The sequence below is a fragment of the Fukomys damarensis genome, unplaced genomic scaffold, assembly GCF_012274545.1.
Source record: "Fukomys damarensis isolate Sample0158 unplaced genomic scaffold, DMR_v1.0_HiC HiC_scaffold_33, whole genome shotgun sequence".
In the NCBI taxonomy this organism is placed as follows: Eukaryota; Metazoa; Chordata; class Mammalia; order Rodentia; family Bathyergidae; genus Fukomys; species Fukomys damarensis.
In genome coordinates, this window is record NW_022900945.1 from 48,312,489 (window position 1) to 48,328,217 (window position 15,729).

Sequence of the window (15,729 nt, forward strand, 5' to 3'; positions counted from 1 at the left end):
TTTTTTTTTTTTTTTTTTTTTTTTTTTTGTATCAGGGATCCAACTTAGGACCTTGTGTTTGTGAGGCAGGCATGAAATACAGCTCTCACTAATTATTTTAAGATTTCAGATTCTTTCCCCTTCCACACTTTCAACTTTGTTGAATATAGATTAACTTCACTTTTGTTTCCTGTTTTTTCCTTCTTCCCTCCCCTAAAAGGGAATCTCACAATCTTAACCATATAAATCCTACCTGGATGAATTAAATGTTTTAGTTGACCCAAACATTTGGGCAAAAGCCAGTCATCCAACTGGCCCAAAACTATTTCGTCACTTTATTATCTGCAGATATACCTTTCTGTTTGCCTTGAGTTGAAGGAAAATTAATAAGCATCATAGAATTACTGAGAGGTTTAAAATTGAATTCTAATCAAGGAGCAGTAACTTGTAATTAATACATTATGCCTTAACAACTACTTTCAGAATGTGAATTGTTTATCTTCAACTCGAGTGTGATATGAGCAGAAGGAATAAGGGTTTTTGACTCAACAAGTTACTTAACCTCTCTGTGCTTCAATTCCATCACTGTAATTATCTCCCAGCAGGGTGATAAGATTAAGTCAGCTCATGTACATGAAGTGCCCAGCACACAAGACTTGGAATACACTAAGTGTTCACTAAATGGCAGCCATAATTACCATGATCTATAATTCCAAGGTCTTCAGGAATGAAGTTATTAGTCTTCCTGATCCCTTCTGTAGCATTCCTCGGATCACGGTGGTTAGAGGATACAGTGCTAGAGAAGCTAGAATTTGGTGGAGATGTGGAAATCATCCTTTGATAGATGAACCTTGCTTTGATCTCATGGCTGGACCTCAATGATAGCCATGCCCTGGAATTCTTGAGCAGCTTCTTGTCTTGCCAACAAATCTCCTAGCCAATAAGCCAGTGTTTGAATAGTTGTTTCCTGCTAGCAAATCCCAGGCTCCTTGGCACCGGATACTGTACCTCCCTGTGTCTACCTCCCCTCCTGTACTGGAGACCCTTTGCTGTGAGCTTGGTCAGATCAGATGCCTGTGACTGGGGGTGGGCACAAACTGAGGCATGACTGGCATTTTCTGGAATGCCTTTGCTTCAGTTGTGCTCTGCTTTCAAAATAGAGCTTTAGGTTTCCCAGCTGATAGACAAACACATTTGCACGGTGGGAGGTCATTCCTCAAGCAACTCAGTCCCAACCTTCTGCACCTTTCTGACTGGTCTGGACTTGGCTTTCTCTGTGAGACTCTTTCAGTCTCCTCCAGAACATGGAGGCTGAGACTGTTAACGCATTTTACCAGAGTGACAAAAAATTCGTTTGGTGGCACTCTTCACAACCTTTCACCTGGTAACGGATTTTAGTACTGTTGTTTTTGCCTCATCTTCCCTTCTTTGGGTGAGAAGTGCCTCCCTCCAAAGCCCCAGCTTTTGGCACAATAACTCCTAGATTGTTTTTATAGTCCCAAAGTAGTACTTCTTTGTTGTAGCTCAATACTCCCAAATTTTGTTCCAAGTCTCATTATTTTACATTTATAAATATCAGATTGTATTAATTGGTTCCAGCTTTAGAAATCTTCCATCAGGGATTATTTTCTGATATTTTGATAGTGGTTTCCAAATCTGGAGTGCCAAGGACCTGATGTGGGCCGCGTTCCGTAGGCATCCCCGAAGGTCTGATGTACAACAAAAAGGATACACAAACCCTGGTCCTCACTGTACTCTTTGAAGACTGATGGCCATAATAGCTTCAAAGAATTTCAACAAGTTCCTAAGACATGACCTTCCCTTTCCAAAAACCACGTTGGCTAGGCTTGCCTTAATTAAGCTGTGCTTGTCTAAGCATCCTTTTACTTGATCTCTTGCAGCAGTTTTTAATACTTTCCCTACAAGTGAAGTTAAACTAACTGGCCTGTAATTTCCTGGTGTGTCCCTAAGCTCTATGAAATAACGGCATTAGGTTGGCTACCTTCCAATTTTTCTAGATTTTTTTTTTGTTTTGTTTTAAAAAGCAGGATTGAAAAGGCCAGAGAATGCTTCCTGTCTCTCTTTTCCTTCGTTTCTTCCATGACATACCTCTCCCTATTCCCAGGAGATCTGTCATTTTAATAACTTCAAACTTCTTAAATATTGTCACATATTATTTGTCCCTATCTGTGAAAAATGTGTTTTTGTGGGTTTTTTTTTCAATTTTCACTTTGACAAGGGCCACCCCCCTCCCAAGTCAGGGCTTATAATTTAACTGAGTAGACTGAATTTAAGGCACATTTAAGAACTGAGTTTCACAGTAGGAATCTGGGAAGGAACAGCACAGTAGATTAGAAGTAGATCTCTGTTCTTACTTGTGAATTTATTTTGGGAAAGACCTGAGAAATAGATTTGCATATCCACAAAATAGGGACCAAAAGTGGAATGAGTGCTTCTGAGCAAACCTCCCAGATGTACTAGCAAAGCACAATATCTTAAAAATGTGATGGAACGAATAAGATCTAAAGACACAATGCTTGCATCCTTTGTATCTTTTTAAACGCCATTTGATTCTTTTTTAGCCTAATACCATACAAATCTTTCCACATTTAATGATCTCTTAGATCAATAGAAAGCCAGTAGAAATATGTTCCTTAAGACTTATTTGTAAAAAAATTAGTTCTTATTTTCTTACTGAGAGAAATAAGAGGAACAGGCATAATTATTTGTTTCCCTACAATTGCACCCTATCACCTAGCCTTTAGGATTGCCTGAGTTCTTTATTGCGGAGAAACTGAAAATTGACCGTTTTGAAATAAGTTAGCCATTATTTTAATAAAGCATAAACCCTCTGTTCTTCAGGGAGCAATTTTGTTCAGCAGTTCTTTTGCACAGACAGTTTTGAATGACCATTAATATTTTCGCTTTTAATTATGATCAGGACTCAGTATGCCTGCAAATGTAAGGTTGGATTTTTCAACTGGGGCCCGAAAGTACGCACATACAGAAAACTATCCATCCCAACTGAGCAAATCGGTTTAAGTTCAGTCAGGAAACAACTGCATGTACTTCTTTCAGTTCTTGAGATGTCTTCTTATCGATATCAACTGTAGGATTTTAAAGTTGTAAATAAAAGACGTCTAGGACTTAGCTTTCCTGGTTAGGGATAATTTATCATGGAACAACAAATCCCTCATTCAAGCTGTGATCAAAACATACTGTGAATGTTTAAATTTAAAAAACAGTATTACAGTACAAGACACTGTTGTTAATCTCCCTCAAAATATTTCTCCTGACTTAGAGCGCACTGTTCCCATTGTCAACACCACTCTCTGAAGCAGTTCTGGAAGGTCCTCTTCTGTGAATATCTTTAGTTGAGTGGTTGTGGCTGCCTTGATGACCTGAACTGATTCAAAACGTTAACCTTTCATGTTTACTTTGACTTTGAAAAAGGGCCCAAACCTGAATAGTGCCAGGCTTGTGAATAAGGTGGATGAGGACACACCGTGATGTTTTCACAAGGCTTCCTCTCGGTTGGAGGGCCCTTGGCAGCAGCAACCACTGTAGTTTTGATCACAGCTTTAACAGATAGCCCCGAAGGAAGAATTCCAGCACTGCTTCAGAAAATGGCAAGGATGAAGGAATAAATGTCTTCAAAGCAAGGGGAACTATTTATTATGAGGGGTCTTTATGGCTTAATTTATTTTGCTACAATAAATTTCTCTTTAACGTAAACATCCACCGTGTTTGGAGATCACCCATGTATATTAATTCAGTCTTGCTCCTTTCCAGTGGCATTGCTCAATCTACTCCCTTCCCTTAGATTGCCAAGTACTACTCACCCCGAGGTGGACAGTTTTGAGGCTGATGAAACTCGGCTGGGTTTGTGGTAAAGTGAAAAATCTTAGCCCAAGTATTTCATTATTTCCTGCATCCTGTTTTTTTTTTTCCTCATTGAGTTTATTGGTACATTCTAGGTATACAGTACAGTTACCTTCATCATTGGGATCTTGTACCTTTACATGACAGGTCTTGGTTCTCATTATTCCCCTTGTCCCTGCATCCTGCATCCTGTTATTTAACAAATGTTTATTGAATGCCCATTAGGTGCCACGTTTCAGTGCATATCTTTTTTCTTTCTTGTCCTTGGTCCTGAAACTTCTCAGGGTTAGACTCTCCACAAGAGTTTGCATTCTCCTCCCTCTCCATTGCACTTATAATGCTTGGACACTGATGCATTTGTTAATAGCTGGTAAAACTGGCCAATATATATTGTGAACAATACAAGTTGACCTCTTTTTATGCGTGTTCACATCCTCAAACAGTACTGTATGTTGGGAATGGCCCTCAGATGCCAGTGCCTAGGATTATTCTCATTCTCATTATCCATTAATATAACAATGGAGGAAGAGATTTTATTCCCATTCCTCTCTGAGTCCTTGGAGCACTTCCCGCTAGACCAAAAGATGTTTTCCAAAAAGAAGAGGTGAGTGAACAAATAAGCTGAATGATGTTTCTGTGGAATTAGGGCAAGTCAAAGCAGGTTTTGAAAGAACTATAGCTTATGAATGAAGGCTCGTATATACAATAGGATGGCTAGATGAAATTCTAGGTTTCAGGGGAAATTACACAATTTCAAATGGGGCTGTGTGTATATAACACCAACCCATCCAAATGAAACCTTAAGCAAATCATTCAGGAATGTGGCCTTTGCTAGCCCAGACATTCAAGTCTTCACTGAGAATATGTCATGTTGCTCTGATACTCTTTTATTACTTATGGAGAAGCTGTGCTATAGTGAGGTCTCACTTTCAGTGTCTGGGAACCAGGCTCCAACCACAAGCTGGGAAACCAGGAAGACAAATGAGATAATTGCATTTAAAGCCAAAACAGCAAGGCTATGACTTAAGGCCAAAAAGAGCATCTGACAAGTAAATATAAGCACTTAAGAGTATGCCTTTTTTCATGATGGATTTTTTTTTCTCTCCAAAATGGAGGTCTGAAAGGAAACAGGACTCTAAAATATCCCATGGAAGAAGCAGTTTTGTCAGAGTATCTGTTCTCGCATCACCAAGTTTCCTCAAGAAAGTAGCTATAAGATTTCTTGAATAGCCCTCATGAGTTTACCTGTTACAGATGACCTGGCTGCAATAGATCGCATGAAACTTTCAACGGAAGCAGATCAAGGAGCACAGTTTCTCACATGGCTCGAAAAGTCCCAAGAGATACTGGTTTTTGGTTCTCCCGTGGCCCCAACTCAAAACTACCTTGATGCTCTATGGTCATGGCCAGCAGCTTTTCAGTTCACTTGGGAGAAGGCACCAGCAGAGTTCTGGAACAGGTCTGCAGTGTGAAGGAACCAAATGAGAGATGCGCCCCTCTTTTCCAGAGGCGCAATCTGCCCTTGGATAATGCTGACGGGAAGCCTCCATCCACTTCATTTGCTTTTATGTTCTTTATCGTTTTGCCACAGTGATGGACATTGATGAATACCTCGTGCACCCATTGTCCAAGCTTCATGGTGTTCCACCCTGCCTTCTCTTCCCTTCTGGAATCACTCAGAAAAGGGTATGTGAACGGGTGTGGGAGGCTTATTGCCCGAATGCTCCACTGGAAGAATGTGGGAAAGCCAGATGTGAGGGGGACCTCCCCTGAGTGAAGAATATGCAACCAAGAGTCCCAGGACATATTGGTGAGGAATGGCTGCTCACTGAACTCTGGATTTGTAGCATTGTGCTAGCCCACATCCAAGTCAAAATGCCTGCCCAGATTAAACGTCAAACTGCCCTGTTATCATCTCTGATTTTTACTGAGTATCTTTGAAGAAGAAAGAATCCTTTGCGGGAGCTAATTAATCCCAGGCCTGAAAATTGGACTTGAATTTCTATGACTACTTCTGAAGAAAAACTTCCAGGATTTTAAATCCAGGTAACGTAATGTTTCAACTGGAGAATACACATCAGATGATCACAACAAAAGACAGAGTGTGGTAGTTGACTACGACAACACAGAATAAGTTTTCCATGGTTGAGAGAGCAGTATAACCTGAATTAATGACTTAAAATTCACAACAATGTCAATTGTGAATAACTCAAGCAAAACTTGGTCAGATGGCAATACCTAGGTAATCCTAAAGAGATCGTTACAGAATCATCCCAGGTCCTAGACACATAAAAAACTTTAATAGTCACCAACAAGATAAAAGGCTAACATATTTGCCTTAGAAAGATCCAAACATCTTTATTTTGTAGGTCTGCAGAGTCCTAAGATGGTTCCTGACAAATTGTGACATTCTAATTGATCACTAGAGTTTTATGGTTTTTTTTTTTTTTGCAAGATGTAAGTTTAATATTAACAAAGCAGGGTGAGAAGAATCCCCTTGTACTGAGCAGGAGTTCTAAGTTTTCTGCAGATGACAGATTTCCTATCAAGCAACTGCCAGAATGGCATGAGCCACTGATCTGAAGAATGTCACTATTTTCAATTCAACTAGAGTCGAGTATAAAATGTGCACAAAGTCCAAAAACTGAAGGAAAATTATTCAGGCGGTGGCTCTGTCTCTCACAAGAAATTCTTTCTTGTTTCTGTGGTAGAATCAATAATGACTTCCTTTAATAATGACTTCCTTTAATACCCTTACATACTCAGTAATTAGCATGAAAACACAGGACGCTACACTTTTGCACAGAACAGCTTCTGACGTATGGTTTTCAACTGGATTTAATGGCAGTTTAAAGGATGTAGGACAATTTTATAAGTAAAGGAAGATTTTGCTTAAAATGAGGTAGGGTTTTGTGTGTGTGTGTGTGTGTGTGTGTGTGTGTGCGTGCGTGTGTGTGTGTGTGTGTGTGTGTGTGTGTGTGTGTCTACCATCAGGAGCAGCACATGTTCAGTGAGAAGCAGGGAATTTACTTTAAAAATTGAATTGAATAAAAAGTTAATCGCATTATCACTTTGGGTATCCTTTCTAAAAATTACAAAAATCTAGTCAGTGAAGACTTTCACCTACCTCGTAAAATAATGGAGCATTACCATCTGCAGGCTTTCTTGCCTTTTTAGATGAAACAAGTGTGCTTATTTCATTGATCTGTAAGAAAGTTCAATTTACATGTCAGGACAAAAAAGGGCTTAGTTAAGGAATACGTCAATACATGTAACTTTCAAATACCTCAGTAACTTAAGCGGCTGGTGAGGCTGGTGAGGAAGTGGTCCTCACCGGTCAGGTGGAGTATTTCTAGCCACCAGGGTGAGCTGGTGATCGCTATGGCTTTGTGCCATCTGTAAGATCTCTATGTTATCATTCTCACTGGCTATATATATATATAGCCCTGCCGGCTATGATTCTCTTTAGACTTCATTTTCCCATTAGTCACGTACCTTCTGGGGACCTTATTTAGTCTAGCCTTTTGTTATTATTTAACTTTTTATTAAGTAATTCCGCACAGAGCCTAGCATGGTGCCCAGAATTGGCCACAGAAATCTCCATCAAATGCACGAATGCTGAATGGATGACCTCAGTGAACGAAAATTACTTTCGCCAAGCTAAACAATTCCAATTTACTCTAGCTCAGTATTTGAGGTAATGTGCCAGCATTTACAAAACAGCCCAAGAGTATGCAAATTTTAAAATAATTTTAAAAATTTAAAAGGTCTCTGAGAGGTACTGAGGAAGGAGAGCACAGGTACCTGCTGGAGAATGTCTTGCCATGAAATTATACTGAAGAGTTTGCGCTGAGGGACTTCGACAGCCAAGGTGAGGGCTTGAATGAGAAGATCATCTTCAATCTGGTTACCAACCACGAAAGCGATGGAAGACTTCCAGTCGTTCTGTCACAAAATCAGACGGAATTAGACATTAAAAAAAATTTTTTTACTAAGTGTTCTTGATGAGGTCATTTTGTGTGAAGTTTATTTCCACTGCAAATCTTATTTCCAGCAAATCTTACCTAGACAGGGTTAACTCTGCAGAAATACGCGTCTTTGAAACAGCCACAAGGCGGCAGTATTGTGCCAAATTTCACGCCCCTTGGCTTTAAAACAAAACAAAACAATTTTTTCTTGAAGGGGGAAAACCCCACAAAGTTTTCTTGAGGTCTTTAGGAAGGTAATTATTAAAGATGATATTTTTTTTCACTACAATGCTGCCCAAGAAGAATTTGTGGTTGTACAGTAGTTCATTCTTCGGTTGCAAGTATACATTAAGATCTAGTCTCAAAGGTGGCAAACTGTGTTGTTCCAGGCTACACTCTCAGACTCTGCTTTGCGGGGTAGAGAAAGAGCTAAAAAAAAAAAAAGTTATTAGATGTTGGGTAATATCGAATGAGCCGCCAAAGGAGAACTGGAACACATCCCTTCCTTCGAACGTAACACAAGAATATTATTGCTAATTCGCAAAGGGATTCTTTCCATTTCTAAGAAAAGGGATAAGATTTGACACTTGGCCATGAACTTTTCCATCGAATAATTCAAAGAAATATGTTACAGAGGACAGCGATCTCATCAATAATTCCGTTCGCTGTGTTTCTTATGATTCTGCTGAAAAGAAGCAGTTCCTCGAGGCACCTGGGGAGGATCCCAATGGGGCCCCCATTGTGTGCTGCTGGAAAGAGGTCTGTGCATGCCTGGGAGCTGAGAGATGGAGGAAGCGCACAGGGTCAAAGGCGTCTGGTGAGAGAGGTGCAGAGGGGCGGGCACACCCTCTGACCTCTTCCGGTTGGTCGGTCTTCCTCTCCACCTTATAAAGTGGAGGCTTTATACCACATCCGAACTTCCCTCTAGCTCCTCTCTAGAGATCTGATTTACAGAGTAAAACCTGCTCCTGGTGGATGCCAAAACAACGCCTAAGGAGATTTGCAAAGGTCGCACACCTTCAGTGAAATACACAACTTTGTGTGCTTCTCCCTCTGGTTCAGTTCAGTTCGTAACCAGGCTGATGCCAGAACGAGGGTGCAGGTGGGAGAGGATCTAGTGCAAATTCTTTTCTACTCTCAAATAATTATTGTCCTTAATTAAATTCTTATTTTTCTCCATGGAAACTTACTAATAAGAACCATATAATTTTCAACGCTTCTGCCAAAACAAAACTGTATGTAAAAGCATAAAAAACTTACCAAGTGTGCATTGTACAAGCTGCATGTATGAGTACAGGTAGACATGACCTTATGTGTTTTAAGCTTTTCTATTGAGTTTAGGACATTGTTTGTTCATTTGGCACTGGAATACAGAATATCTGTTTTTTTTTTTTTAACATTCTGGTTCTAAAATCTTAGAGTGATATTTATAATGTATTATTTAGAAAAAAGTTCCATGATCACCAAGTGACCTTTCTGTTTCTTTGCTTCATAATGGAACTTAACACCAGATTGGTCCTCCAATTCGTGGTGCTATGCTAAAACTGGTGAGGTCTCTGAGGTTACCTGGAAACAGTTCCCCTAAGCGAGAGTAGGTCTGCATTTGCTCAGACTCTGAGATGCACTGGGCATCCTGGCCACATCTCTCCATCTGAAGGGGTTTAGCGTCCAGGTGGGGCGCACTTTCTGGTCTGTACTCTCTTGCCCACAAAACACCTGCTTCAGAAATGGGATCCACGTGGCAGAAGAGGTCCCATGGAGGACTGTGGTGGAGTTATAGTTTAGTATCTAACCACATCACCAGAACCCACCCAAACGTGGACAGGCCCAAAGCCACAGTGCGAACAGAGAATTTCTGCAGAGGAGGATGTGCACGGCCTGCTGCAGCAGGGGGCAGCGAGATGCTAGGAAAAGTAGAGTGCTCTAATCACTAACGAAGAGCGGGTCGTTTCCCCTTGTGTGAGTTGGAAATCTAGGTAAATAAATGATGTTATGCAACTATAATTTCTGATTTGACCCTTAGTATTCAGTGCAACTGTAAGTTCCGAACTTCACACTGGTAGCAGTTTGAGAAATGGGAATTATTATTTTTTTTTTTTTGGAAAAAAAGAAAAACAGACACAAATTAGATTTTGCTAATGCTATGAAAAACATCCCACCACCTACACTGCCCCAAAACACAGTTGCAGAGAGACCTAACATTGAAGCACACAGGGGCGCAAAAGAAATTTAGTATAGAGGAAGAATTGTTGGCCACTGGTGGTGAGAAGAATGCAAGTAAAATATGCACAATCCTATCAAACACACTTGTGAGGATAGCAGTGCTCCTACCTGGAGGTCACCTTATTTATAAGCAGTTCGAGAAGTTTGGGTATAATTAGCATGAGCTGAGAGAAAGAGGATATTAATCATCTAAGACAAACAGCCCTGGAAGTATCCAGGGGTGAAGGAAGAGGGTTTTCGTCCGGCACACCCAAAACATCATAAGAAATAAAGTTAGCTCTGTTACTTGGGGGCACATGTTACACAGAATTAATACAGAGTCTTGCCCTGAGTAGTTATCGATAAGGGCATTCAAAGGATGGAATCAAGTCATGAATGGACACAATCCATTTTTATGTACTTGACCAGTCTCACCTAATTAGAAACCTGGCAGGGGTGTCTCAACCCAAACACCTACGCCCAAGGCAAGACGGTGTTCTTAGGAGAACCTGGCCATCTCAGTTTGTCTCCTACACTAGAGACTCGGGGTAGGTTTAGAGCTATTTTTCTTTCATATACTGCAAATTCTCCAAATTTTATGTAGGCATTCCGTAATCTAATATAATTACTAAAACACTGTCAAGACCAAGTGAAAAGCACCTTTTGGACCATGACGCTGTGAATGCTTCCTTCTGTCTGCACAAGCAATGGGCAGACACAGGGAAAGGCGTCGGGAGGGCACAAGTGCTCCAGTCCTCAGCCTCTGCTGGCTCAGCGGGGCCTGAGGAGATTCCCATGGTCCTCCACCCAGAGCTGATCAGAGCCCAAGGAGGATTTTCATCAGGACACATTTCAAAGCCTCAAGTTAAGTCAATACAACATTCAATAAGTCAGCTTTTCTTAAGAACTATTGCATACTGTACCAATATGCGAACGCACACCTTATGTGGGCACTCTGCGGAACCCACAGCCTTTTTGTTAAGTAAAGCTACTGCCAAACAACAGACAGGGATTTGCGAATATTCTTTCTCATACTGGGCTTTTCCTTCAAAAGGAGCTTTGGCTTTCCCTCATCAAAGGACTGTTAGTATGGGCTTTGGGCCAGAAGAAGAAAGGTATTTTTATTACGCAGAACTAGCTCTGCTGCAATTGTATTTGTTAAAAAGGATTCTAACTGTAAACTAAGTCAAAGATATAGGTTTAAATAATGGACATCCACTGTCACATGACGAACAAGGGCAATACAAATAGTTCTCTTTACTAAGTACATATTTATTATGGACTCTTCTTTAATTATGTATTCCTCACAATTCATTATAAAAATTAGTTTGACATATTACCATCATGCCTTCTTCAGGGAATGGTCCATGGGGCTTTCAAGTTTCCTCAACTAGAATGTAAACTCTTGAGGCCACAAGTTATATTTTAAATGCTTTTGTGCCTTTCAGTGCCTGATACACACAGAATACGGTAGATTAAAACTCTATACGTAAAACTCTATAATAAAACATAGATTGATTCTTTTCAAGACACGCAGTACACTGGGGCGCTGAGAAGAGTTTGACCCTCAGAATCAAAACGCTGGAGTGTATGTAGCATGACACGAAACTGTGCAGGGTATATAGTCCATGGCCCTGGAGGTTGTTAGGAGGAGAACACGTCCTGTCTGATCTAACGGGGCTCGGTTTGAGGAACTCAGTCTTGCAGGCAATTTCTCTGCTAAGACAAGTCTCCCTGGAGTGACCCAGACAAGCAATCAGATACTAGGAAGGAAAACTGCTCTTATCTCCTCTCCCCCTCTTCCAAGTCTCCCATCTCCTATTGTGTTAGTCAGCTCTGCATCACTGTGACCGAGTTCCTGAGATGAACAGGTCACAGCAGGAAAAGTTTATTTTGGTTTCTGACTTTGACTACTTTGGTTCATGGTCACCTGGCTCCACCGCTCCTAGGCTTGTGGTGTGGCAGAACGCAGTAAAGTGGCCAGGTAGAGGAAAGCTGCTGGCTTCGTGGCAGCCAGGAAGCGAAGAGAAAGGGAAACCACTGTGCCACAAAGACCTGGGAGCCTCCAAGGAGCCGCTGCAGTGCAGTGTAGCAAACCCTGTTGCCAGTGCACAGGCGCTGCCTGGGGTCTGCCACAGCAGGCCAAGCATGGAGATGCCCGAGTGGGAGCATCTAAGTCTTTTCAGCTCCTATGGTGAGTATTTAGACTCAGGCAGTGGCAGATGCTACACAGCTGAGCTTTGCTCCTGAAAAGCAGATGATCAAACACTCCCCAGCAGCACTTCAGGAAGCGCTTCATGTTTAAAACGGAGTTAGAAGTTTATTTTGTTGGGTAGGCGAGGACTATCTCTGAAAAACCATTGAAGAGGGCCAGGGAGTTTCTCTACCCCCCATACACTCCTGATTCATGCTGTCCAGCTGTGCTGTGTGAAGTGTTGCTTCAGGTACTACTGAAGAGCAAGTGATAAGATAAGTACAGAGGGGCCAGCTCACTCCAGGGCTTTCCTTCCCTCCTGACCATTCCTTTACAGGCCCACTTGGGCATCTGCATGCTTGGCTCCTTGGAGGCTCACAGGTCTTTGTGGCACAGTGGTTAAGAGCTTGGACTTAGAAGGCAGATTGCCGGGACTAGACTCTGAGTGGACCAGCTGCAAGTCCTCCGTGCCCTGGGCACAAATGAAGACAACGACAGCACCCACCTCTTGAGATTTGTATGATGAGAAAGACCTTCTAGGCACGGCTCCCAACAATAACCAGGGCTGGCATGGTGGATATTATTGGGGGGTGGGCGTCTTCTCTCCTCACTCATGAAAACAAGCGCGGTTACATCATATACACCACTCCCAGTGTGGAGAGCTTGGGAGTGAACCAGGAACAAAGTCAAGCAATATCAACAGTTTAGTCTATGACAAAACAAATACAGTTAGTATTAGTTTGGATGGCGATGAGTTTGTAAAATAATTTTCTTTTTGATAAAGACAAATTTATGAAGTGATGTGTGCCTAAAATCTTTTAGGTCCGTGGAAGTGAGAACCAAAATTAGGAACATGCAATTTCGAAAATTCTAAATGTGTGCAATTTTTTGGAGCTAGCGGGGAGAATGCAAGAGTGTGTGGGGAGACGTTCTTCAGGCACCTGGTATCGTGTGCTAATCTGTCAAGACAGGAAGCGGTCACCACCATACAAAAAAAAAAACAAAACAGCAATGAGAGGCAGGAGAGAAGGCACTGAGCTGGCGATGCGTACGCTGGCTGACCAAGGTGGGTGATGAGACTGCACTCTATGAGGACTGGAAAAAGAGAGCTGCCCCAGACTACTTTTTGTTAGAAATGGGGTTCTGCTTTAGAAGTGCAAAGTGGATAAACTGTTTTCTGGTTAAACTGCAAATATTAATCTGATGAATTTCATGCATTTAGACCTAAAACAAAGACGTCACACAGGAGTAGTTCTTAAAATAAGAACAAAAGAAAAGTAGTTAGTTTATGTTTGACAGAGACCCTTGGTATACTTCCTCTATTCAGATGAGACAAGCTCCCCAGCCTGCTGCTATGTTCCAGCTGTACAGCCCCTTAGAGTCCTTTCCAGATCTACCACCCCTTTCTGGGTAGAATAAAATTTACCCATCAGACCACTTACTCAACTCAGGGTTCTAACAGCCGATATGGTAATCAAATAAGTGAACATATCTCAAGGCCTTAGTGTCCAGGACCATTTTAAAGTATTTCTTTTCTCCACGATATCTGCATTTTCAAAAAGGAATCTGAGTGACTTCTGGACTGATTCAAAAGGGTGCTCTTGTGGATGGTGGTATTTTAGGCATGGGATGGGCCAGGGGAAAAGGTCCTCCTAGACTCATGCTTTTTAGATAGATGAGCTAGGTAGAAATATTATAGGCCATCAGATAGGGCTAGGTCCTGGAGAGGGTCAGGACAAAAGAGAAACACACCATAGTGGCAACTGGAGACACACTGGCTGTAAACCAGGCCTCAAGATAAAGACAAGATGACCAGACCTACTTATTTCCTCAGAGAACAAGCACTGGGCTTTGGGACATCTAGACAGACATCAACCCTTCTGGTGGGTGACCAGAGACCTCTGGACCCATCACTCTAGGGGAATCTTTGTTCTTTCTATCCACTCTTGTTACATGACTTGTTTCCCAATTGGACCGCTATTACCTAAGTGACCACACCTGTAACCTTATTGGGTGTTCATGGCTATGGCTCAAGTTGTATCCACATTGGTTTCACCCTAAAAAACTCCTCTGTAAAGTGGGGTTCCATGGGCTACCCACTTGGGACCCCTTCTGCCCCTCAGGAGCTTTCCTACCAATCAATACCTTCCTACTCTTAACCTGCAGTGTTTCTAGGACTCATTCTTCGATATTTAGAGAACAAGAACTCAGGGTATCATACAGTTAACAGGTTGGGTGACATAATATTTCATATTTCATTTCCAGAATTTTTTCCTGTAATAATACCACCTAGACAACTTCCTATTTTGCCTATGTGTCTGGCATATAGTAGCATTCCATAAACGTTTCTTGAATTTAGTAGCCAAGCCACACACTAAAAAGAATTTTTACATGGGAAGGCTGACTGAGCATGTGGCATTTTATCAGGCACTCTTATTAACACTTTGTAAAGAATCATCCCTCTGAATCACTGAGCATTTGAATGAGAGAGGAGCTCATTCCTCTGATGCCTAGATAACACCATACATACTGATATTCAGCAATGAGAAGCCAGTAGTCTCAAAAGAGCTTTACCATGCATGCATACACTAGCCAGCTGGTTTTCTTTGTCTTCATAAATATTAAACATTATCACTAATTACTGTTATTGAAGTTCTGGTGTAAAGATGCAGATCTCAGAAATGGTGCCAAATTCCTTCTACTGTATCTTAGTCCAATGATCTAACACTTATCTTTGTGATTTTGTTTCCTCATTTTAAAAAAGGAGTCTGATAATACCGTCTTAAAAAGATTTATTATGAGCCTTAATGAACAAATACACCTAGGATTATTTTGTAAATTGTACAGCATCGTGCCTAAGCAAAAATATTAACACATGCAGTAGAAATATTGTAATTCCCTATAGCAAGCTCTGAAAAAAATGGATCAGAAGGTGTGATTGCTTCTATAATTTTGATTTTGACTGTGTCCCTAGGATCTTCTTTGGACGATTTAGCCTCTGGCTTAGACTATTTGGTTGTTTTCTTTCATTTTTCAGAGACCTTGGACCATCCCACCAATCTAGCACATGAGCCTCATTCAGTTTTGCTCCATGCATCAGAAAGTTTTAAGACAGCTATTAAAACACCACATGGAAAAGCTTTGCAGGGAATTCTACTCCACAGAGAAACCACAGAAGCCACTACACACCTTAACTCTCTCTCCACCCCCAACAGTGGGCTAAAATTACAGCTCCGTTATGTTACTATGATTCAACTAGCTTTACTGCTTGGAGCAAAATCTGAGGTCCAAAATGAACTTCAAAACATAAAAAGTAAGGCAAACCTCAAAAGGAAACAAGCTTCTTTGGGTTTTCAAACAAATATTACATATCAGAGACATTCTTCTAATGGAAGAGACCAAGAAAAACCAAGAGGAGTCCTGCTAATTGCTTCACAAATGTAAAATTGGAGTCTGGGACTTACCCCAAAGAAAGGAGATATCTTTTCATCATCATATATTGAA

At 41.2% G+C, this 15,729-nt stretch overlaps 1 protein-coding gene across 3 annotated transcripts in view; it reads right to left on the reverse strand.

The window, feature by feature from the left end:
* The window catches only part of Spag17 (sperm associated antigen 17), a 195,771-nt gene that overhangs the window by 155,295 nt on the left and 24,747 nt on the right, over positions 1-15,729 (reverse strand). For all 3 annotated transcript variants that reach the window (XM_033758259.1, XM_010631186.2, XM_010631185.3), the window contains exons 2-3: positions 7,666-7,806; positions 6,989-7,066 (exon numbers count right to left, since the gene is read on the reverse strand). In XM_033758259.1, the coding sequence (XP_033614150.1) occupies positions 6,989-7,066; positions 7,666-7,806 (219 nt within the window). The remainder of the gene's footprint in view (positions 1-6,988; positions 7,067-7,665; positions 7,807-15,729) is intronic.